At 51.9% G+C, this 23,811-nt stretch overlaps 5 protein-coding genes across 5 annotated transcripts; 2 read left to right on the top strand and 3 right to left on the bottom strand.

Moving 5' to 3' along the window:
- Positions 1-5,721: 5,721 nt before the first annotated feature.
- Positions 5,722-6,616, top strand: PG998_010814 (FAM96B protein; the record flags this gene model as incomplete). Its single annotated transcript, XM_066877630.1, has 2 exons — positions 5,722-5,953; positions 6,240-6,616. The coding sequence occupies 2 exons, from the start codon at positions 5,722-5,724 to the stop codon at positions 6,614-6,616; spliced, it is 609 nt and encodes a 202-aa protein (XP_066726684.1).
- Positions 6,617-9,021: 2,405 nt separating this feature from the next.
- PG998_010813 (P-loop containing nucleoside triphosphate hydrolase protein) lies at positions 9,022-12,357 on the bottom strand (the record flags this gene model as incomplete). The annotated part of the gene is made up of 4 exons (XM_066877629.1): positions 9,022-9,587; positions 9,661-9,748; positions 9,987-12,273; positions 12,338-12,357. The coding sequence occupies 4 exons, from the start codon at positions 12,355-12,357 to the stop codon at positions 9,022-9,024; spliced, it is 2,961 nt and encodes a 986-aa protein (XP_066726683.1).
- Positions 12,358-13,458: 1,101 nt separating this feature from the next.
- On the top strand, positions 13,459-14,843 carry PG998_010812 (acetyl-CoA acetyltransferase; the record flags this gene model as incomplete). Its single annotated transcript, XM_066877628.1, has 4 exons — positions 13,459-13,511; positions 13,632-13,681; positions 13,760-13,821; positions 13,887-14,843. 4 exons carry the CDS (start codon positions 13,459-13,461, stop codon positions 14,841-14,843), a joined length of 1,122 nt encoding a protein of 373 aa, XP_066726682.1.
- Positions 14,844-15,959: 1,116 nt separating this feature from the next.
- PG998_010811 (uncharacterized protein) lies at positions 15,960-21,244 on the bottom strand (the record flags this gene model as incomplete). The annotated part of the gene is made up of 7 exons (XM_066877627.1): positions 15,960-16,526; positions 16,586-18,289; positions 18,358-19,209; positions 19,392-19,463; positions 19,484-20,045; positions 20,109-20,209; positions 20,765-21,244. 7 exons carry the CDS (start codon positions 21,242-21,244, stop codon positions 15,960-15,962), a joined length of 4,338 nt encoding a protein of 1,445 aa, XP_066726681.1.
- Positions 21,245-22,097: 853 nt separating this feature from the next.
- On the bottom strand, positions 22,098-22,673 carry PG998_010810 (uncharacterized protein; the record flags this gene model as incomplete). The annotated part of the gene is made up of 2 exons (XM_066877626.1): positions 22,098-22,190; positions 22,263-22,673. 2 exons carry the CDS (start codon positions 22,671-22,673, stop codon positions 22,098-22,100), a joined length of 504 nt encoding a protein of 167 aa, XP_066726680.1.
- Positions 22,674-23,811: the final 1,138 nt, after the last annotated feature.

Here is a 23,811-nt window from a genome sequence, read left to right as displayed (position 1 = left end):
GTTTCTGTCCCTCTCTCTCTCTCTCTGTCCCTCTTTCTCTCGATTGTATTTTCTTCTGGTTCTTTGGAAGCCAGAAGGGTCGGGCTAAGTGGAGATGCTAGTGGTGAGATCAGTCCTATATGTGTAGGTTTTGTGTATGTGGCCGGCGGGTATGGCAGCGTATTTGGAGGGTGTGGTATGGGGGGTTGAAAAAGCAAAATCAATATGGAAGGGGAAGGTTGAAAGCCTGAGGTTGGGTGGTATTGCCAGTCACAGTGACCAAGGCTTGCATAGAAGAAGCAAAGAATGTTCGCTAGAGTCTCGCCTTGAACACCAGGCACCGCGTGATATGGCCCCGTCTGCTGGTAAACGGCGGCAATGACTAGGGGCAACCTAGTATTTCAGCAGGCAACGAATGGCTTGGGAGAAGAGCAGCTATCCACGAAACCCTATTCGACTGAGTATACTGCACTGTACTATGGCAGGTATGTAGGATGACGATGATAATAATAGGTATTAGGTTAACAACAACAACAATAGCCCAACTACCATGCAATATCCATGGCGATGAGACGTCCCTTTTAATATCTGCTGTGATATTGCTTCTCCTTCTCCTTGTTCCAGAAAATCGATATAACACCGCGAAATCAATGAGAAGCATGGCAATGTCTGCGACCCAGGGGGCTATGAGCGTGTGTGTGAGGCAGAGACGAGAGTTCAAGATTATCTGGCCGCAACCCTTGCAGCACTTGATACTGCAGAGCATGCCGGGCATGAAGATTGACCGGCTTCATAATACCTCTGATATAGAATGAAACGGCCTAGTGGGTGATCAGGGTTTGCGCAGCCAGTAAAGAGCCCAGACTCTCTTCTTTTTCTTTCCTTCTCGTGGGCACTGGCGGCAGTGCAGCAAAGACGACAGAAAGTGCAGTGTGGGGTGGCAGACCGTCATCTCAGCCCAGTCCAGCCCTGGGCGATGATGACAGGAGACGTCGGAAGGGAATGAATCAAAACATGTACCTCGGAAGTACAAGCATCCTTCCCCCTCTGCGTCTTCTTCAGGGGGTCGCTGGTGTAGGGGTGGTGAGCGGTAGGGGCTTCAGGGGCCAGGCCATGGGCGTGGGAGGGTCAAGCCGCTGCTGCTGATTGACAAGGGATAGAACAAAAAAAGGTGTGTGTGCGGAGGCGGACCGACTCAACTCTGCTGCTGTGTGGCACTCACAGGAGTCAAGTCAGTCAGGCTGGGCGAGAAAAACGCCCCTGATCAGTTTGGGTTCTGTGGGCTCCCAGCTGATTGAGCGATGGCTCTTGGCGCACTGCATTAATTCAGGGATAATTACAGTTCGGTAGTAATATATAGGCCTGTTAGGCTGTGAATCCTGCTCGACGGGTACTGTAAACGTCGGTATATGCAAGGTGCGTGCCTCGGCATAGCAAGCCCGTTATAATTAATCTCAAGTGCTGTCGACTCGACGCCTCGATGGCTAATGGAGACTGCGACGACAGCTTGTTTATTTCTTTGTAAGACTTATTAATGCACCGCTTGCCTGCCTGGTCACCTCGTACGAGCCGAGCATGGTCTATCGACGTTGCTGATCTTGCAGTGCAGCACCAATCCGTGGGATATGTACGACGTAGTAGATAGATAGATGCATGATGCATGCAGGTAAGAACTTGCTTGCAGTTCAGTCGAGTCGAATCCCCGCGCAGGCTTATCCGAATCCAAGCAGCCAAGTCCCAGTCAATCGAGCTCTCTCGAGACTTGGACTTGTACATACTTCAAACTGCCATCCCAATCTTGGACGAACCTGGGCCCCTGTCTACTGCCCTGTCACCCTGTCAAGTCTGCCATCTGCTTGTCTCGTCTGGCTGGAGGATAGTGAACGGGTAAAAGCAAGTGTCAAACGATGGCGCTTGACTTGGGACGACCCCACAATGGCGTGTTCGAACTTCGAACCGTCCAATGTGTTGTCTGAAGATTCTGTGGTATGTGCTCCCGGCTAACATGTAAGCAGGGGGCACTAGCCTTCCCTAGGGCAAGTTTCTGGGTCAGATACGGAACCTGCTAACCAGACAGTAATTTTCACTGACGATTCCCCAACCGAACCGGGCTCCTGGCACCTGGGTAATAGTCCAGAGTGCTGTCCTGGCTTCCAAGTAGAATACATACAGTAATCCTCTAATCAAACCAAGTGTCATGCACTCTCCCCGACCGCTCAAATATTCGGATCCGACCCGCGTGCTAGTGAACGAAAGCGCCGTTCGGTTGGGCGTAGTCTAATGAGCTGTTCAATGCCCGTTAGACGTTAGACGTTCATGTTCAGGTGGTTGCAGGTAGTCGACGAAGCAACTAGCAATTACGCAACCATCTGTCACTCTTCGATCAGTCGGCTCGGCTGGTGGTTCGTTCTCTATAATTCCGCTGCAGGCTTTGGACTGTGCACGAGCTGCACCTACATGCAGGACTCTCGTGGCAGCCGCTGACTTCAGAAACCCATCCCCAATGCCAGAGTTGCTTTTCGGTTATCTGCTGCATCGTAGTAGACACGTTGATTACCGCACTAAAACCTCCCCTAGCCCGACACAGGCAGGTGTCCTTCTGTCAGTACTCAGCAGTTGGCGCCGTGGTGCTGCTTCGCTTGGCGTCGTAGACCTATCCGTCAACCTCAAATCGTTGGGTCTGGACGACACATTGACACTTCCTAGGGGGGTTATGGACTGTGCAGTGGATCATCTACTTGTAGCAGCATCGCGACCCCGTTCATAACAAACTGGCTGTCCTCTCTCGCTGTCCGACTTGGAACGAAAGGCGGCTGGTTGGCACAGGGAAGTACGGGCGTGCAGCGGTATTTTTTCCGTCAAAAGAACCTGCTGTCCGGCTTCAAATGATATTCCCACTGTACCTGCCTGTCACTGCCACCCAGGCCAGCTAGCCAGGCGAGCTGATAGGCGCCAACTCTTGTTTACTGGAAGCAACACAGTTTATGAACCATGATCGCCGCGGAGCTGCATCCGGCAGCCATTGATGGTCGTAGCAATACGACATCGCACATTGCGGTAGGAATAAACGGGTCATCTTCTGTCGGTTTGGTGCTGCAACACACCAACCAGGAGTTCCCAGCCCGCTGCCAGGTGTGCCGTCATACGCCGTTGAAAAAGAACATGTATCAGTGGCATCCAAACCACCCCTGCATTGTATACGGCTTGTGCTTTGCCGCCTTGGCGCCTGCAGATGCAGCCGCTGGCTCTTCTTCGGTGTACTTGGACATTCCAGGTTACAGGGCATCATCACCTGGTGCCTGGGGGCCACCTTTGGAGCAGTCAATCACTGATCTCGCGTGCGTCCAGGCCAGGACCCTGTTGTTCCTGCTTGTGTATCCTTGCTCGTCTCCTGCAGAGCAGAGTAGGAGGATACGACATGGGCAGTTTTTCCAGCAATTAAAACCACTCAGCTGTGACGAATGCCGGATGCACAGTGGTACCCAGAACGCCGGGTAAGAAGAAATAGGGAGGAAAGAAGAAGAAGAAGCAGAGATGTGTATCAACGGCCCCCGCCTTGGCGTTTCTCCATCACATGCCAGACTTGCAAGTTACCAGCCACGTCGGCCGAAACTGCTGGGGGCCTTTCTCCTCAGTTTACCTTGTTCCGTGTGTGTGAAGTCGATGGAGCGCAGGAGGCAAAGACTCTGACCTCACTGCTCACCGACCACCCCTTCGCGGATCTGCTTTAGGGAAGAGGTTGTATGCAATTGAAAACAGATACAGTTAGGCCAGTCCACAAGCACAGCAACTGTATCAACAATTGGATGACGACGGTCTAGCCACTAGCTAGAGCTACAGGCTACATACAGTATGTAACGATGTTGGCTACCCAGCACCAATTACGTGCATCTACTTTCTTCGCAGCTTGCATGCCTGCATATATATTACCAGCACCGGAGCATTGCATTCGGTAGCTGATGTATGTGCCGATTTGCGATCAAAACCTTGGCGCCAGAACTGGTGGGTTTCTTCTTCGTCGCATTTCTTTTGGTATCGTGTCAAGCCATTCATAAACAATATCGAACTGGTGGGCATTGTCCACGTTTGGGCGTCAGTCGCTTGCGAATCCACTTTGCACCGTTTCAGCCAGAATCATATGATGGTACCAGGGATATCTTGCCTGATCATACTATGTACAGTTGTAGCGGAGAAAAATATCAATCACTCGGCCGGTTGATGCCGGTAGACCACCTTGGACTTTATTCTCACCTGTGGAAACGTTGAGGGCGATACAAAGTAGAATTACGCACAAGGCGGTACATTAATATGGGGGATCGATGCAGGCAACGGAAGAAACCCGTTTGCTGGAGTACAGTCCGGCGGGTACGCCGGGCCTCCTCGGCCCAAACTGGCTATATCGAGTAATGCCGGCCGGCTGGCGTATGTCGAGCAGTTGGATCCGACGACGGGAACGGAGAGATCCAGCTCGGCTTGTTTGCCCTCATGCAGGTTGTTTAACAGCCTTATTAAAGAGGGTATTGCCAAACCAACCGGACACGCTTTCTGTATACATCTGCTTCGGTAGCTTCTTCCGAGCTTCTTTGCAAGGGGTGCGTTGAATCTAAGTTCATGCACGGTATATATCTTACTTTCCCGAGACGTGGGAGTATAATTAACCCACTATGCGAATGGCGATCAATAGGACGATTAATTAATTACCCAAGGCTGTGCTAATGATGAATCACGAGGGAGGCGTCGTGATCGACATGACCACCAGCTTCGTGAAAATACTACATATTAGGAATGGTGTGGTGCTTGTGCAACCCCTGGGGATATCAACTGGCTTCAGCCTCAAAAGGTGGGCTTGCATGAATTTTCCCGCCGCTCTCTAATAGAACGTATGCCTAACAGACCGACGGAGACGGGAAGACGCCAACTTCCTTCCCGTAGCGCCCCAATCACTCGGGAAGACAAGGACAAGAACAAGATGAGCAATTCCCAATCCGTCTTGACAGAAATCATCAGCGGTGGGGCATTGCAATGCATAGAGTGCTCGCTCCCCGAAAGTCAAGGCTGAAGAGCGAATATGTCGCCTCGTATGGCAAAGGATCTGCCACACCTAGGCAGCTAGTATTCTGGCTAGTGCCTGTCACTATATACTGCCTAAGATGGGCAGGGGGTAGAGGGGGTAAGGGATTGTAATTAGAGTGGTAGGATAAAATATATACATACCGTATGGAGAGCTCCAGAAGCAAAAGTCAAGCAGTACACGCGAGGTACATGACCTCAAGATCTATAAGGAAATTTGCCATGCTCTATGTGTTTGATGTTGGTCCTGAAGATGGGCTCTTGATCTAGTACCTACATAGAGTACGAAGAAAGACTGCTTGCCCCGATGGAATATTCAATAATTGGGGTACATGCGCTGCTGATGCTGCGGACTAACACCGGTCCGAGTCCAGCAGCGATAACGGCTGGCTTCGATGAGGTCAAGTGTCTATCTCAGTGGCCATGACTAAGGCAGATATCCTCCGATAGCATACCTCATCAAAATCCTATCAGCAACCTCAAACCCATACGCCTACCCGACACCAGATAATCCATCAGCCCCATCTCAGGATAATAGAAAAAGAATTGACGGCGCTCCGACTTTGCATCGCCCTTTTCACCCCTTACGCCTCCTTGAAACAGAACACGTGCAGTCAGTTGCTCCTCGGACAAGAAGCACAAGCAGGAACAAGCGCAGGAGAGAACCCCGCCATGGATAACAAGGACAACGCCAACCCCACCATTCTGACGGCATCTGAATTGCCCACGAGGCAAATCAAGAAGAGAAAGACGTTTGCCAGCGACGCTGATGCCAAGTTTGCCGATGCTGTCTCGCGCAGGCCACTATTTCTGTCAGATCCTTTTTGTGATGTGTCGTGGTCAGATGGTACGGAGAGCGAAGACGATTTCGTCGAGGAACCCATAGACGAGCAAGAGATCTACGGTTAGTTCTTTTTTTTAAAAAAAAAATCATTTCTACATCTTGCATCCATCCGTTGATGGCCGTCTCATCTCCCTGTCGGGGGTGCAGTTATGATGCATGGACTGCCCCGAGTATCTATGTCCTGCATATCCCCAGACAGTCTCCCAACCAATTTCGCATATCGATATTCTATCTCGTCATCTCATCATCATCACCAATTTCATTGATGCTGGGCACGCATGCGCACATACACCCATACACACTCACGAAGCTCCTGGTCGATGATCAAACAGCTAATCGTGACCAGATCTGATATCGAATATAACCGATCCAGAGCATCCCATATCTCTTGGTCAATTGGCAGTCGTCAACCTGCCTGACGTGGAAATAACCCCACCCCCCTCAGCAAATTCTGACCCTCATGCACTTAGACGGGTATTGGTGAAGGTTACTCCTACGATCACGCATTGTTCGCTGGCGACGGTTCTGGGCCTGGGTGTTCGAGTACGTCTCGAGCAGGCCCTGCCGCCAAATTATCGCGTTGATGTCGTGATTAAGGAGGGATCCCACAGCCAAGATGACCAAGTCAACAAGCAGCTGGCCGACAAAGAAAGAGTAGCTGCAGCACTCGAGAACGATACGCTCAAGGGTGTACTGGACAAGATGCTCGAAACTTGCGCTTAGAGTTCCTGATATTCGAATCGCCCATAGTACTGAGCTCGATGTCTTCATGATACTTGCGCGTAAGTGAGATGACATTGCCGAATTTCAGAGAGATCATTCCGTAACAAAAGCACTTGCGGTGTAGCGAAGCCATTACTACGTTCGATGATCACCACTGTACCAGTTACTGCCTTTTTCATTCATCACCTGGGTAGCAAGTGACAGTATCAACTACGAATCGATTATGTGCTCGCCATAGTCGAAGGGGATGATAGCATTTATCCACACACTGCTTTCAGTCTCCTGCATGGGACTTTGGGGTTAAGGGGTTCCGGCCCGAGACGGAGAGGTACCTTTGGCAAGATCGTATTTTCGAGAGGATCGGCCTGGGATCAGCAATCCAGCAACCACGTTTGCCTTGGTACATCTGGTGCAACATCGAGGACAGCACATCCGTTGGCATGCACATACTATATGCATGGGGAAGGTTTCTTACACGATTCTTACAAATCGGATTGTGGTGGTATTTGCGTGCTCCCTTTTTTTAATGGTGGCATGCCCAGATGCCTGATGCGTGGTTGTCAAACAAGGGTTTGGGAAAGCTATTTTCAGAAGCTGGCAGAAGCTGGAGAGCGGTCCATTGCATTATGAATTCACGTCGATCTTTCGATAGTCTGGCTCAACTCAACACTGGTCAACGCACGGGCTATGGCTTGGGGGATTGCAGCCGTATGTAACATATTGCGTACGGCTGCGTGGGCTGAGACGAAGTACCTGTCGACCTCTCCATTGACGCGCATGTCAAGACTCCAGCAGCGATTTCTTTTTGCCGTTGGACAGCCATCTGTGCCATCCGCCCTGCCGCCGATTGTACAATTGCACGCTGCACCAGAAACTGCACTGCCAGACCCCACCCACCCAGCCGGGACTGAATTACGCCGCAAATACCATCGTCACGAAGTGCATTGTTGAATCTTGATTCAATATTGCATGCCAGACTGCCGGGACACGAGTCAGTCTCGTGCTCGAAATATATGACTTCTCCACCGTCTGGGCATTTGGACAGCCGCCCAGAAAGGCGCCTACCGCCTCAGAACCCATCGCTACATATTCTACAGCACTAAAATAGAAGAGACGTCTTGAGGAAACCAAAATGGGACCGCTACCCAGGGTCCCTCTTCCCTTTTCAGCACTAGGCCAAAGAGGCCGAAGAATCCCTCCAGAATCCCTCTTCTTGACCCCGGATTTCTGTACTGTGTGTACCACGTCGCGTTGCAAGATCACTAGGCAAACAAGGGGGTCGGCCTCTCTCAAGCTTCTGTCTGTTTCTCTCTGCTCTCGCTTTCCTACCGTCTTCCCCCTCGCCTCCTGACTATATGTACTGACTACTGACTGTGTGCTGCTTTGGACCTGTCAACTATCTACACTGTCGCATTTTTACCCACTGGAATCTGTGGGAATTGGGAGGAAATACACGAACGTGTACAACTCTGGGCATGAATTGCACCTGAGCCAAACGAGTATTAGATCGACATTTGTTCCTTTTCTTTCGGCCGTTTGTGCGTAACGAATGCCTGCGTGGTGATATACATCGAAAATACACGCAAAATAGAAAACGGCAGCTCGAATCGCTCGGGCGGATATGGGTGGGCGGGACTTTGCAGGGTTAGCAAACAAGGTCGGAAGGTGGAACAGCGTTGCAGGCAAGCATGCACACACAAAGACACACACACACACACACAAGCGCCTATCTTTCTATCTGGAAACGTTCAGGCTAGATAATTTACGTGTTACGTCTTCTTTTCGCTGTCTTACAAATCCAGTGGCGAGCAAAATGTTGAAAAAAGTCCCACTCACCCATTTGACTGATGTAGGATGATAGATAGACTCCTGGAGCTGGACATGGATGGTAGGTATGGACAGAGCACGACAAATTTCCAAGTTCTAGCGGAGGAGGCAGTCAAGTATAGTTTCAAGGATATTTCATCTCTTCTTCTGCTCTCTGTATATTTACACTGAAACGCTCGGGAAGTAGGCAAGCCTGGAACATTGGCTGGTGTTCACACCATCGAAATCGAAGTGGCTGCTACTGTAAATTACCGTGTAATACAAGGAGTTGTTGCATGGCGCCAAACACCGCACTTAGTTGTCCCAAGAGCTCTTGTCGTCGTCGTGCAGAAACACCCTCCAATCTATCGGATCTTGATAACCGGAGACCGTCGGACCCCATGTGACGATATCCACCTCCTGCTTCCAGACTCGCAACTCTATTCGCTCACCGAACCGGGGTACTGCTTCCTGCTGCACTCTGGCAGGGAATCCCCAGTCAAAACCCTCAAGATCCTGGATCGAAACGGTAGTGCGGAGACGGGCATCAGATCGAGCAGCGGCAACCAATTTGTTTGTCTATCGAACTCTGAATGCTATCATGAGTTGCCCAGGGCGCCGCTCTCTAGCAGACTCTGGTAAAACTCGGGTTCGAGGAACTTGGCAACACTGACGTCCTCGCTCAAACCCTTTCTCCGCCGCGTCTTGAGTACGAAGTCGCGCGCTGTCGCCTGGGCATCGGCGGGCTGCAGGGGCCTCAGCACAACATCAAGGTCGAGCGGGTCACCAGGCACCTTCTGCCAACGCTCGAACACGAGCGACACAGAAGCCAGACCCTGCGTCTGGATGCGCAGATCTGTCTCGAAGCCAAAGCTATCGATGACAGGTAAAAGACCGCTAACTCGATACAAGGGTGTGCCGGCAATAGGGCCGTCAAGCAGCACGTGACCGCGTCGCCGCGCCAGTACATTGTACAACGTGGGGACCGAGTCCTGAGGTCCCGTCATCGAGCATGAATAGAGCGGCTCCATGAGGCGTGGGTTTGCCATAAGGAAAGAGGAGTAGCAGGCACGACGGGCTGTCGGGATGATCTGGCCACCACCGCGGAAGATGGCTTCAGACGCTAAAGAAGCGTCCATGATGCGGAACTTAGTGTTGCGGATAGCTATTCGAAGTCGTAAAGTTAGCAAATGTATACGGAAAAGCACGATGACGCAAATAAATGAGCTGTAACTTACGTTCTTCGCAAAGAGGGCCCTCGCGTGCCGCCCAGCTAAACCCTTGCCGAATGGTCTCCCGCACCGTTTTCAAAAGACTCTTATCGACCTGCCGAATATGTTAGGTGCCATTTACCAAATCTATAGCCAAATGCTTATCCAATATCCGAGCCCAGATACTGAGGCTGAACGAGCCGTGCGAAGACGACGGACCAGTTGCCTGATCAGGTCGACGCGATGCGACGCTCCAGCCGAATCAAGCACCGGTAGAATATCGAATATTTGCAAATCCAGCAGAACATGCGCAAGCGCACAAGGGCAAAAGAAGATAGAGCAAGTAAACATACCTCGGAGGGGAGAGTGTCGTCCTGCAGGATGTTAGGTCCCATCTCGTCCGGCCCAAATGCCCAGATGCTTCTGGCCGCGAGCAAATCCCACCCGTACTTGTCTTCGAAGAACTTCGCAACCTTTCGGGTGCCATCCCGCATCTTGACGCGTCCTGCCTCGATATCTTCCGCGATACCATCGTCCAGCGGCTCAGCCACCATTGTAATCTTGTTTTTCTTGTTAGGCGTTATGGCATAACACTTGGTTGCCGATACCTCGTCGACCGTTTCGCAGAATCGTGTTACAGGGTCGGAGACTTTGATCTCCATATCCGCATACAATCGCCGTAGATCGTGCAAGACGCAGTCCATGTAGAGCTCGCCTGTGCCGAGAATGATATGCTCTCCTGATTCTTCCACCTTGGTCGTGATGAGCGGGTAGCTTTTGTTGATCTTACGCAGACCGTCCAACATCTTGGGCAATTCCGATGGGTTGATGGGCTCCACTGCCACTTTCAATACCGACTCGGTAAAATGGGTAACCGGCTTGAAAATGTAGGCGTCCTCGTCGTCGTCCAATTTCGGGGGCATGATCGTAGCAGACTTGACGATGGAGTTGTCCACGCCTGCAAGAAGTGCCCAGTTTCCGGCGGGAACACCGTCGGTTGGAATGTTGTACCTCGTCTCAGCGATATACACTCCGGATATGGTGGCCATAGCCATGTCTTCCTCGTCATCTATTGAGTAACCTTCTCCGAGCACTCGCACTTGCTCGCCTGGCTTTACAGTGCCGCTCATGACCCGGCCGAAGGATGTAAAGCTTTTCCCGTCAGTTGCACTGAACAGCTTCGTTATGTGCATAACCAGAGGGCCGTCTGGGTCGCATTTCTGCATGGATTCGGCCACTTTGGTGTCCAGCGGACCCGTGTAGTACTTTTCTAGTTTCCTCTGCGCATTTTCCACAGGGGAAGGAATGTGCTGGACAACCATATCGACAAAGCCTGTCGAGGGCCCGAAGAATTGCTCGCATACGAGTTTCAGGAGTACTTTGGCGTCTGTTTTGAACTGGGACGGCTTCAGGTGAATACCCAGTGTGGACAGCGTCTCCTTGAGGTCTTCCGGGCTCTGGCTGATGGAGTGGGCGTAGATCTTGTAGATGGGCTCCAACACAAAGTTGATAAAGGATCGCTTCGCGCGATCTTCGATAGGTTTGCGGCTGAACGTTCTCTTCTTGGGATTAAAATAGACATCGCCCCAAAGCCGTTTCGCAAACTCTTCGGTGTTGACACCAGGGAAGCTGTCTGCATACATCTTGGCGAAAGACTGGAGTGTGAAGCACCAGCCCATGTCGGCACTTGCAAAAAGCACATTGCCCTTCTCGGGACTAAGTCTTCTGGACTCGCCCAATCCAGGAATGGTGTTCTCGATGATGGTGTTGACTTCCTCCACTACATGCTTGAGCTTGAAGTATGCGTCGTTCGGCGGCAGGCGCAATTCCAGCATCAGGCGGTCCATTTTGTTGATTATCAACGTCATGGGGATGTCCTCGAGCACGGCGTGCTTGATGATCTGCTCCGTGTTGACTTGGACGCCTTCCACAACATCCACCACCAGAGCCACACCATCGGCCAGGCGTAATGAGGCGGCTACTTCGTCGACAAAGTTGACGTGACCCGGCGTGTCGATTATGTTGAAAAGGTGTGATTTTCCCTTTGTGCTCTGCAACACCAAACTCATCGGGGCTGCCTTGACCGATACTCCGCGCTCTCGCTCCAGCATAGAAACGTCCGTGTACCGTAGTTGTTCGTCCCGCCTCTTCCCTTGTCGCTGTTCCAGCCTGTCTGTGATGTCGTGAGTCTCCAAGACCAACATGTCCATGAAGGCAGTCTTTCCGTGGTGCAAATGCCCAGCGAAAGCGATATTCCTTATTTGTTCTGGGTAGTTCATGAGGTCGGTCATGAAGCCGCGGTCGTAGAAGACATCAGGAAGGTCGTCCTCCTCGATGTTGAATTTCCGGGTGTCGATCGGGGCGATGATGGGCTGTGTGAGAGGTTGCGCGTCTTCTTCCTGCACCATAGTCTCGACATCTTCTCCGTAGACTTGTTGCGCCGTAGGGTAGTACTGCTTGTCCTCGTGTAATATGACGGCGTTCGAAGGGCCCTCGTCATCCAGCTCCATCAGCTCCTGCCCCGTGACTTCATGGGCCACTTCGGACTGGTCGTCATCGTAGACATAGGCGCCGGCGTCCACGCCATGCTCGGACTCTTCCTCTGATGCATCGGCCTCTTCGCCGATGAAGTTGCCGAACCTATGAGGAAGAATGTCAGTATCTCCTGGCAAAGACGCGACGCAATTAGTTCAGGGGTCCATACTCGTCATAAAGGTCATCCATGGCTGTTGATGTGATATGTCGTTGGGAAACGCGAATAATTTGACAATCGACGCGATCCTGTAGACAAGGTTGCTCAAAAAAGTTGCGATTAATGCAAGGCTGAGAGAGCTTCGAAAGCTCCGGCTGTTTACTTTTAGTGGAGCTAGTGGTAGCTTGCAGGCTTGCTCTTTTGCGCTGTTCAGTTTACAGTGGAGCGCCAGCCAGCACGGAGGGCACGATTAGGTAAAAACTTCGTCTTCATGTTGTTGGCCCTCACCCGACCATCTGCTGCTGCCATTCGAGTCATTGGGGTTGAAGCGACCGTAGAGAACCTGAAAACCCCATATGCAGCAATTCCTGTTTTCGTCGAAGCTGTCCCCAAGGTTATCGGCCGAACGAGAAGGGTCGCTGCCAACAGAACCCATCCAGGGCCCAACTACATGCAAGTGTTGATAAACGTGATTGGCCACGATCCAAGAACCTGACTAAACTAGGTTCTCGACTGCAGAAATCAGTCGGCTTGGCCATCTACGGCTAGACGGATGCTCGCTGTCGGGTTGAGACCCTCCAAGAGACCCTCTGTACTGCCTCTGCTCCTTGAACGTTCTCATCCAGCTTCGACTTCAGACTCTTGGCCAGTCGAGCTGGGTTACCTTTCGCAGGCCACGGGCGAGGGGTGATCGGGATGTGACGGCTTCCCGGGAGGCGACACTACGTCGTATGGTACTACACATAAAACGAATCCTGCGCAGAACAAGAGACTTGCAGCAGCGCTAACATGGGAAAGTGGCGTGTCACGGAGTATTAGCTCTAGATGACTGGATGTGCCCGAGTGAAGACCCCACGTTTGGCGGAAGCTTCCTGCCTTTCTGCAAGGGGCCCTCCTGGCGGTGAGGTGAGGGGCAATTGGAAGTAAATAGTTGTTCTAGTAGTATTATCTAAGATTAAGGGACCCGGCTGCGTGTCTATAGAGAGCATTGGAGAAAACCAATGCCGGCCTCCTAACCTCCCTTCCTGCCCATACCTTCCTTTTCCTTTTTTTCGGACGTATCCTGCCTTCTTTGCCTGCTTTCCTGTCCCATTCTCTGAAGATACTAACCCCTCCTCAACTCCCAAGTCAACATGTCTGGCCTTCCTACCGTCTACATCGTCTCCGCGGCGAGAACCCCCCGTGGGTTCGTTCCTTGGGTAAGCTGAAACCCTATTGCAACCTGGATTGCTCCTTCCAGCGATGCCACGTCTCCTGCTACACTTCCACCGTGTTGGAACTAAAACTAACTCGTCTTTTCCACCAGATCGCTCTCCAGCTTGAGCGCCATTGACTTGGGTTCCAAGGCCATCAAGGGTAAGATTCCTTGCCCGCCCCCAACGCTCCATCCTCCGACCATCGGACACAAAGTCTAACCACCCTACCTTTTTATAGCCGCCGTTGAGCGTGTCCCTGAGATCAAGCCCGAGGATGTTGAGGAGGTCTTCTTCGGCAACGTCCTGTCCGCCAACCTGGGCCAGGCCCCCGCCCGCCAGTGCGCCCTCGGCGCCGGCCTCCCCAGTCCGTCGCCGCCACCGGCGTCAACAAGGTCTGCGCCTCGGGCATGAAGGCCATCATCCTGGGCGCCCAGACTATCATGACCGGCAACGCCTCCGTTGTCGTGGCCGGTGGCACCGAGTCCATGTCCAACGCCCCGCACTACCTGCCCATGCTGCGCAACGGCGCCAAGTTCGGCGACCAGACCATCGTCGACGGCATGCTCAAGGACGGCCTGACGGACGCCTACAAGAAGGAGCACATGGGCATGTCGGCCGAGCTCTGCGCCGAGGAGCACGGCTTCGACCGCGCCGCCCAGGACGAGTACGCCATCGAGACGTACACGCGCGCCCAGAAGGCCACCGAGGCCGGCATCTTCAAGACCGAGATCGTCCCCGTCGAAGTCAGCGGCGGCCGCGGCAAGCCCGCCGTCCAGGTCACCACCGACGAAGAGGCCAAGAACCTGAACCCCGAGAAGCTCAAGACGGTGCGCCCCGTCTTCAAGCCCAAGGACGGCACCGTCACCGCCGCCAACGCCGCGCCCCTGAACGACGGCGCCTCCGCCGTCGTGCTCATGTCCGAGGCTAAGGTCAAGGAGCTGGGCGTCAAGCCCATCGCCAAGATCCTCGGCTGGGCCGACGCCGCCCAGGAGCCCGAGCGCTTTACCACCGCCCCCGCTCTGGCCATCCCCAAGGCCATCAAGCACGCCGGCATCACCGAGAAGGATGTCGACTACTACGAAATCAACGAGGCCTTCTCCGTCGTCGCCCTGGCCAACATGAAGCTACTGAACCTGACCGCCGACAAGGTCAACGTCTTCGGTGGCTCCGTCGCCATCGGCCACCCTCTTGGCGGCTCGGGCGCCCGTATCGTCACCACCCTGACCACTGTCCTGCGCGAGAAGAAGGCCAAGATTGGCTGCGCCGGTATCTGCAACGGCGGCGGTGGCGCCAGCGCTATCGTCATCGAGAGCCTGCAGTAAACTGCAAGACAGCTCGATGCTATTCGAAAATAAACGCCCCAAACTACTATTACCACTTATACATGTGCTTGCATTCGAGCGAACATTTGAGAGGATAGTATAACGACCCGGTTCTGGGAGTTACCTAGAGATTCCTCGGAGTACTCGTAACTATCACATAGACCTTTTGCACAAAAATGTGCTAATTAATAATGAACAAACGATTCCCAATGTTGCTTGTGTCACCCAGTGACAGTTCCATTTCTTGAAATCAATAAAACAGCCATCGATCGAGGAGCTGTGTTGCCCCGCAGAGTGAACGGATCTGTCTCGGTTGGTTTCCTTGACCAATATAGATTTGCTTGATAGTTTCATCGTTACCACCAGCTTTTATATATTCCCTATGGGCGAGTCTCTCTGCTTCTTATTCTCGTCATTGTGTTTGTCACGTTCACCGCATATCTGGGTATCACCACGACAGAACCCAAAACATCTTTTCAGTGACCAAAAATATATTGACGAGCCAGTGTTTCTCAAAGACTGAAGCAGGATGACGACGGTTAGCCTGAAACCGATCTATAATACAAATACAAAGCGAAAGAGCCCGATACCAGGAGAGTCACGATTGACAACGAAAAAACTGCCGGCTCCCTCTCCCTCCTTTCTGTATCTTCATCGTAAATCATGTACGTCAGAAATCGACCCGCGTGGGACAATCTTCTGAGTCTGATTGATTCCCGGCACTTGCACGCGTCCTTCCTTTCCATTGCACCTGTCTCGTTTCATCGCTGCGCACCAAGTTCATGTTCCCAAACCCACTCGATTTCCATAAAGAACTGAAAAATGAAATGAAAGGAGAGATGTAGGGTGGAAAAGAGGACGATGAAGAATAAGGGAGGAAGCCCGAATTGGTTGCTTGGTTTCCTCCTCGCCGGTGTTTGGGTATGCTTCGCGTGGAAATGACAAATTGGATTATGCTGATGCTTGTGGAAGCGCTCTCACAATGCTGAAGGAGCCCCTGAACGCCAAACGGGATGCCGCAAAACTCTCTACTCCTTCGGGTAAACGAATACCCCCCGCTGAGAGACGAAAACAAACACACACGGTAGGAACACACAAAGTGTGTCGTGAGCTGGATTACTCGATACCTTCCATGCTGTCGGCGCCCTCCCCGCTCTGGCCGCGAACGTCCGAAGTGAGTGCGACGCCATCCTTGAACCAGTTTTGGAACTTCTCCTTGGCCTTCTCCACTTCTTCCGATTTGGCGTTGCGCATCCAGACAGTGTTCAGATAAAACTTCTCCTTGAACCTTTCGGAGCGATGCTCCGTAATGGCGGCAGCCCGCTCGGCTGCCTTCGCCTTCTCCTCGGCCGCATCAGGTTCGGTCGAGTATATGAACCACTCAGAGGTTTCCTCCTCCCAATAAATCTTGTTCGAGTTCAGGCAGATCCGAAGCACCAAGTTTTCGTCATATCGAAGAGGCTTGGGCTGGTCACCGTCGTCCGAGTCCACGTCACTAGAGGGAAGATTACGGGCGAGCACCGTCTTCTGGAGTCGAGAGCGAGGGACGCCTTCAGTGGGTTCAACACGCATGTATGACGAGATGTAGTATTGCCATCGCTCTTTCAGCTCCATCTCGTCCATGTAGAAGGTCGTATCGTCACGCTGCAGCCAGCGAATCGTGGCTTCCGACTTCCCGGGGAACTATTAATTGTTAGATATCTGTTTCAAAATAACACAGCCCACGAAAGAAAACAACTTACCCAGGAAATTACAAACATGTCATTTTCCTTAATGCACTTCTGCGCAAAGGTGCGAGCACTGATCTCCGTCTGGTAGCTGGTCTCTTCTTGAGAGCGGCTGCTCAAGAATTGCGCAATCAGATCAGGCGTTTTTTCCTTGGAATCGGTGCTCGTGCAGATCAAGGACAGGCGGCAGAGCGTCTTGAGGAGATCCTGGATGGTGTAAAGAGTCCAACCCTTCTTAAGGTAGTAGTGACGCATGACCTCTTGATACCGGTTCTCGTCAATTTCGCCCGTGATATACTCTTCGATCAGCTCAACTGTCTTCGGCCAGTACGAGGCTGGCTCGTCCTCCTCGAAGTAGTTGATCTCGTTGACGGAAATGCCAAGGGCTTTAGCTGGTTTCTTGCTCTTGGCGCGGATAATCTCATCCTTGACACTTTGCCCGCTCTCCTTGATGTCCTTCAATCGCTTGTACAGCGTTTGGAAGATGCTGAAGAAGACGTATACCGTCTGATTACAGTAGAAGTTGTACCAAGGACGAGGGAAAAAGCCGTCGGCCTTCAACTCGCCGTCGCCGTCAATCAAAGAGTCATCTCCCTTCAAAAGATAGGCACGAGGTACAATAGGCAACCAGCTCTCGTTGGTCGTCTCGGACGGTACGGCGTCCTCATGAGCATCACCAGACTCGTCTTCGTTTGCCGAACCTACATCTGGTGTCGTCTCCTTGCTTCCAGATGCGGCGCTGTCTTCCTTTTCTTTGCGGCTCTTGGTTCCGTTACGACCAGGATCCAGTACACCCCGCAGCAGGTCCGACTTCTTTCCATTGCGACGAGTCGAGCGACCATTGGTCAGCTCAGCCGGCAATTGTTCCTCGGCGTCTTCTTCAGCAGACTCGCGGTCAATGTCATGAAGTCGCTCCTGGACCTTCTCTTCGGGCAAATCGAAGAACTGGGGTATGAAGGACTCGAAGAAGTCAACAGTCCTCTCCTTCTCGGATGTACTGTGATGTCCGTTATTCGTACCATAGAGAACCATGAAACGGAGTAGGTCAAGGATAACTTCCTGGTCGCCCAATTCATATGCGAATTGGTAACGAGGAACCTGTGCTCGGGCACTTCGGAGCCTTCGCTGCTCCTCGTTCTTTGTCTTGATAACATCGACGAGGTGCTTCGCAGAGAGCTGACGCTTATCAGTCTGCTTGATCTGGATGCCCATGTGGTCCAGACTCTTGAGGTGCATGATCTCAGTCTGAGCTTGCCAGACCTTCTCCCACTCTCGTTGTGTGAAACGCCATTCTTCGTCCTTCTGCTTCAGGCGCGCCAAGACAACAGGCACAACAGAGAAGGGATCCAGGAACATATCGTTGACAACCTCGGCTCCTTTGTCAACACCGTAAATTTTCTTGAGAACGCGCTTGTAAATGGACGTGCTGGGGCCCCCAAGACCGGGTGGCATGACAAATGTCTCTCGTTCATGGGGGCTCATGTTAAGCATTTGCTGAGCAATCGGCTCAAGCAGCTGTATACACTTGACATTCAGCTCAATGTTGTAATCATAGTCGTGACGCTCTTCCTCGATGCGATGAAGGCCTTCCTCGAAAGCGTTCTTTCGGTGGGCGACAAAACCGGAATCCTCGGAGGCCCAAGTCGGATGTGATGCCCATTCGTCGTTGAGAACAATATTGCACATTTCATCGCGACCGCTGCAGGGTTTGAGCTTCTCCTATAATAACGATGTGTTAGTGACCCAACAAGCCATGACCGGTTGTGACAAGGATGCTGTAGACTTACTCGACGGGGAAGAAGGCGATAGCTAGGGCCGCTTGCCCGGCAATTGCTGAGCGAAACCTTCTCAGTAGGTGGCTTCGGTCGGTTCTCGATAATTTCGTCGCTACCCTCGTAGTTCAGGAAGGCTCGGAACCAGTTCATCAGCTCCGGGTTGCCGCCAATAAAATTGCTGGCTTTGTGAACCAGGTCGTTCTCGTCTATAAGGCTCTGCGAGTACATGTTGCAAAGCTTCAGGAACTCGTTCATGGCACCCCGGTTGTTCATGAACTTCTTAACCTTTTCGAAGAAGGCGAGCTCGTCAGATGAGCAGTTGCCGGTCGACGTCGGAGGTAATGGTTCGGGCATGACGGGGGTAAGAGTTGGTTCGATTGAGGGCGCGTCGGCAGGCATAGGCTTGTGACTGAGTTTTGCTCGCTTGTTGCTTGCGGTCGTGATACCGGGAATGGATCGCTGGCTGACTGGAGGTATGCTGTCAACGATGCTTGGCGCAGCGGCGGCAGGCGCTGGCTTCTCGTTGCGAGGGCGTTTTTTATTCTCCTTGGTGGCACTGGCGGGAGGCGCAAAGCTGCCAACCGGCGGCATCTTCTGGCCGTCTCGCATTGTGTGGCTTGGCTGCGGCGTGGTTTGCGTTAAACCAGTCATGGCGAGCATCTCTTCTGAGCGAATGTGTTGGCCCTTGTTGGACGCGGCCGTCTCGGGCAGGAATTGTTTAAAGTCCTCGAGCAAATCAGGCGCAGTGTTGAATAGACTCGTGACTTGTGAATAAACGTCCTGGATAGGTTTCTGCTCGCGTTGGTAGGTCTGAAGTATTTCAAGGAACTGTTTGTAGATTTCTGGTTTGTCCTGGAATCGGTTCTGTGGAGAGCAGAAAAAGTTAGTAAACGCTGAGTTCTGCGAAAAGTCATGCATTATTATTGGAATAGTCCATAGAATGGCAGGGAGGAAAAGGAACAATGGAGGTGCTGTAAAATCAATAGTAGAAACAGGTACGAACAATGTTCAGCTCTCGGTTAAGATTTGGGTTTTTTTTCTCTTACCTTGATCTTGTTGACATAGCTTATGGCATGATTGAACTCCACTGGCCCTCGCTTTTCCATGCTTGCGCTGTTCTGAGCAGAGCCATTCGCACCACTCTGCCCCCAGGAGTTGGTGTGAGGGCGTTGCGCGTGCCGGGAGCGTTTGGGGTGGTAGAGTTGTTTGGTGGAAGTTGCGAAGCACCGCGCTGTTGCTGCGCTGAACCGGGCCCATCAAACGGGGCCGTTTGGCCGGGCCCTTGACCTTGTCCGAAAATACCGGGGCCGTTTGGCACTGGTGCACTAAAAGCTGCCTCAGGGCTTTCAATGCTATGCTGGGGCTGCGCTTGTTGTTGTTGCGACTGTGGCGGCGGTGCTGGTGCTGGCGCTTGCTGCTGTTGTTGAGGCGGCGGCTGCTGCTGCCAGTTTCCCTGCCGATGGTTATTGAAGAATGGCGCGTTGGCACTCAGGTGTGTACTGTCGCCGTGGTCGCGTTTCGCAGGTATCTGTTGCACAGTCGTGCCCATGGGAGTCGTGACGCGAATCGCATTGGGGTTGCCTCCCTCGCCGCATTCGATTCGATAGCCCGGGGGCAGGAACGTGTTAAAACCCTGGATGAGGTTTGGGTGGCCGGCAAAGAGATCGGATACGCGGTTGATGACACCCGGAGTGTCGATGCTGCAGAACAAATCAGCTGTCGTCGATTTCCACGCAAGTTTCCGGGTGTGATCTTGTACTGACGTTTGGCTTTTGAAGTCTTTCATTATATCCAGAAACTTGTTGTAGACATCGGGTTGGTCCGCAAATTGCACCTTGACCTGATCCAGGTAACTAAGCGCATCCTGGTGGGAAGAACCATTAGCAAAGGACTGGTGCCTGTACATGATTGAGCGTGCAAGGCGAGGTAATACAGGAAAATGAGCCCGTTCGAGCCGTTCGGGGTATGCAGGAGCCAGTTCGAGGCATACAGCGCCCCTACACCATGGCGCGACACCATCGGGGGATAGGCTTATGCGATCCATTCGCGTCGACGACCGTCATCAAATATGGAAGGCGGAAATGGAGGCTGTTAAATAGCAAAAGACAGAAAGGGTTCTTGGATACAAATGCGCCCGGGGTAATCTCGGAAAGCGACTGACAAGACGACTTGAGAATGTTTTGATGTTGTAGAAATGAGGGACTTCGCTCATTACAATAGCTCCGCCTTGCGCGATAGATCCCAACGCGGGTTACTACCCATCGGATATGCAGCAAAGTAAGCGCTCGCGGGGTCAGGTTGAATAACACACGGACGTGTCGCGTCATGGGATGATTAGGTTGAACCACTTGGTTTCTTCCAAATGACCCGTGATTATGCAGAAGTATAAGACGCCAAAGCCAGCCATTCTTATTCTTACATTTAAAATGGGCTGTTGTCCCTGTTGCAAGGCCCCAGGGCCACCTCCACCAGGTCCAAACGGCACGCCTCCTTGCGCTGGTGGCCGGTTGTTATCCTGCTGCAACGGACCACCAAAGAGTGAGCCCGCACCAGCTGAAGACGGTGCACCTGGGTTGGGCCCGCCGCTTAAGGCACCGAACATCTGACTTGACGCTGTCTGCGCCTTATTTGGGAGGGATCGGTTCGATTCGGAGGGCATAGGACCACCGCCAAAGGCCGGCGCGCCCAGGGGCATGTTCGGCGGTGCAGATCCATGGCTTGCGAGGAGGCCGCCAGGACTGTGTATAGCTCCAGGAAGTCTCGAAGCGACAGGTTGATGGATGGGCAAAGAGCCGGCGTTGCTGTGGTGGGGGGTGCCAGTAGGCGCTGGGTAGGACTGGTCGCGATGATGTCGCTCGGCAGATTCCCGATCACGATGCGACATTTCATCAGGATTCATGTTGAGTACGGTCTTTTTCTGTTGTAAATCATGTCAGCAAATGCCCTGGACGAACAATTTGAACGTGCGATTGCTGGGCAGGAGATGCGACGTGGTCGAGTAGCTCCTGGAATTGCGAAGGCTCTTTGCAGAACAGGGCAACATGACCAAGTACGACTCTCCGATATAAGCATGGGGACAAGTGAAGCAGGACAGACCTTCTACATTAGATCAAGTATGGTAGAATTGAGTGCAGTGCATTATAGCGCGCCAGCGAGGTTTAGAGAGTAGAAGTAAAGCTGTGAGCTGCTGCAAGGCGTTCAAACCTACCCGCTCCTTTGTCGCGATAAGATCGGCGCCCATGATCATAGCGACTATCGGGTTGACTGGTTAATCCGCTCCTTATCTTATCAGAGTCGGATAACTTGCCGTATAGTAAGCCCCAGCCTAGTGATACCCCTGTCCCAGCGAAACCCGTTTCTTTAGAAAAAGGAGACTAGAATCTGTCTATAGTATACATCTATCTTTACACTATTGCCAAAGTTTTACCGAACTTCATGTCCGCTGTACTCCGAGACTCTTGATATAGTACAGTGATGAGCAAGTGAATAATATTAATAAGCCAGCTTGGAATACGGACGCTAGCATAATTTTGTTCAAGTGTTGTATTCACTCTAATCAAACACGACATGGCAAATCTGAAGAGCCAACAAGTCTCGGAAATCACAAGCTCACGTTTCTCTTCAGCGTACATATCTAGTGAGGTTTCACGCTGAGCCATTCGTCATGACATTAAAAAACAACTAAGTAAATCACTCAATACCCATTCCTTCAGAGCCTCGTATACAAATACCCATCAAGTTGTTGGGTGTGTTCAAGAGTAGTCGCGAACTCCCCGTATTGTCCATAGTTGACCATTGGCAACCTTACTGGCGACATTATCAACAATGATGCCATCTGGGTGTATCTGCAACATTGTCAGTAGCCAGAATAAACAGCACCACTCAAATATACTCATGTTGTTTCAAGAGGCACTTACCACCTTCTTCCCTTCTTTGTTCTCCCACCATATCTCCTTGTCACCTTCTAGAAGACTCTTCACCTTCTCACCCTCCTGCCAGTTGGCGACGGGTAAGATATGGGCTTCAGTGAACTTCCTGAGGTTCCTCTGCGCACGATCTCTCCCGTCGTCGCCCTCGTACGCTGTGGCAGCCCCAAAGTTCTCGTAGTCCCGCGCGTCCTCCCAAGGTTTCCTCCCAAGGTTGTCCATTTGTGAGTTGAGAGGCGCAAGCACCGTGCTGTTTTGCGACGGCTCCTGGAGTCTCTGTTCAACGGCCGCTACGTCTCGCGTCAGAGACGCAAATATGTTAATGCTTCGGTCGCGACCCATGACGTCGGAGAGCATCACATTGCTTTGCTGCGTTGTGGGTTGGTCTGAGGAAGATGCCATGACGGATTGTTGTTGAATCTTGCCTGCGCCGGCTAGGGTGGGGTTGAGTTCGTTAGAGACAGCGGGATGTGGATGTGCAATTCCTTGGGAAATTGATAACGCTCCTACTAGATGGTAGTAGTAGAGACTATATGGTTTCATGTTAGGACTTGAAGTGAATACCTTTGAGTTGATGAGTCGTTCAACATGTTGGGTGTTAGTGTGGTGATATGAACCATGGTTAAAATGACATCATATTTGTCACCGCCAATGAATTATGCATGCACAACTCAGCTCTGTTTAACCATATACTCCGCAATGAGGCTCGGATGCTATCCAGGATTATCCAAAGCAAAGCCGGAGCAACTTCGTCAAAATCGCCATTCTAGAGGCCCAGTCACTTGGGCTCATAGTTTCAGTACATTCTATTAGATTTATATAAAATTGATGTAGCTGGGATAGCAATGTGTATGCGCAATTGAACGGCGTCCATTCTGCCCAGGAGAAACACTACCACCTACTGAGGAGAAATGACCCAACAATTGAAGGAAATAGACAGGAGAACCATTATTGTAAATTAAGGACGAGAAACAAACAATTATCGATATTCAGTTATTTATAGATATCTTTCCATTTCTCTTGGGATGCTGTATCGTTCGAATTCGCCATTTATTCTTCTTCCTTGACATAACCCCCATTCTTCTTGACACGCTCTTCCCCGTATCTTGACATTTTTCGACCTGGCAAGACCTCATAGTCCCAAACCAAGAATCCCAGTTCACCTCTCGCTAACGAAAGTACCTCACCAGAATCGCCAAAGGCCCATCACGATCGAAGATGTCTGCAGACAGTGCTACTTGCCTCTCAAATGACGACCTTCGAGGTAGAGCTTGCAGAAGGCCGACGGCAAGGCAATTATAGCGGCGTTATCCGATTTGAGTGCCTTAGAAGCCTTTAGTGTCATTGGACACCCAGAAAAGGTTCTCGCTTCGATCCCCAACCTCTCCACTTCGACCACGTTGGCCCGGATAGCTACTGGTTATGTAAGGACGAAGATGGACGGCTAACCTATTCGGGGCTGCGGGTATAGGAAGCCCAAGGTGCACGTCAGGTGACCAGCTTTTAACATCAATCTATCTATCCAAGCGAAGTAGAAGTG

The sequence above is a fragment of the Apiospora kogelbergensis genome, assembly GCF_038363985.1.
Source record: "Apiospora kogelbergensis strain CBS 113332 chromosome Unknown utg000007l_segment0_segment0, whole genome shotgun sequence".
NCBI lineage: Eukaryota > Fungi > Ascomycota > Sordariomycetes > Amphisphaeriales > Apiosporaceae > Apiospora > Apiospora kogelbergensis.
Note: the sequence above shows the minus strand (reverse complement) of the source record. Positions and strands in the feature narration are given on the sequence as shown.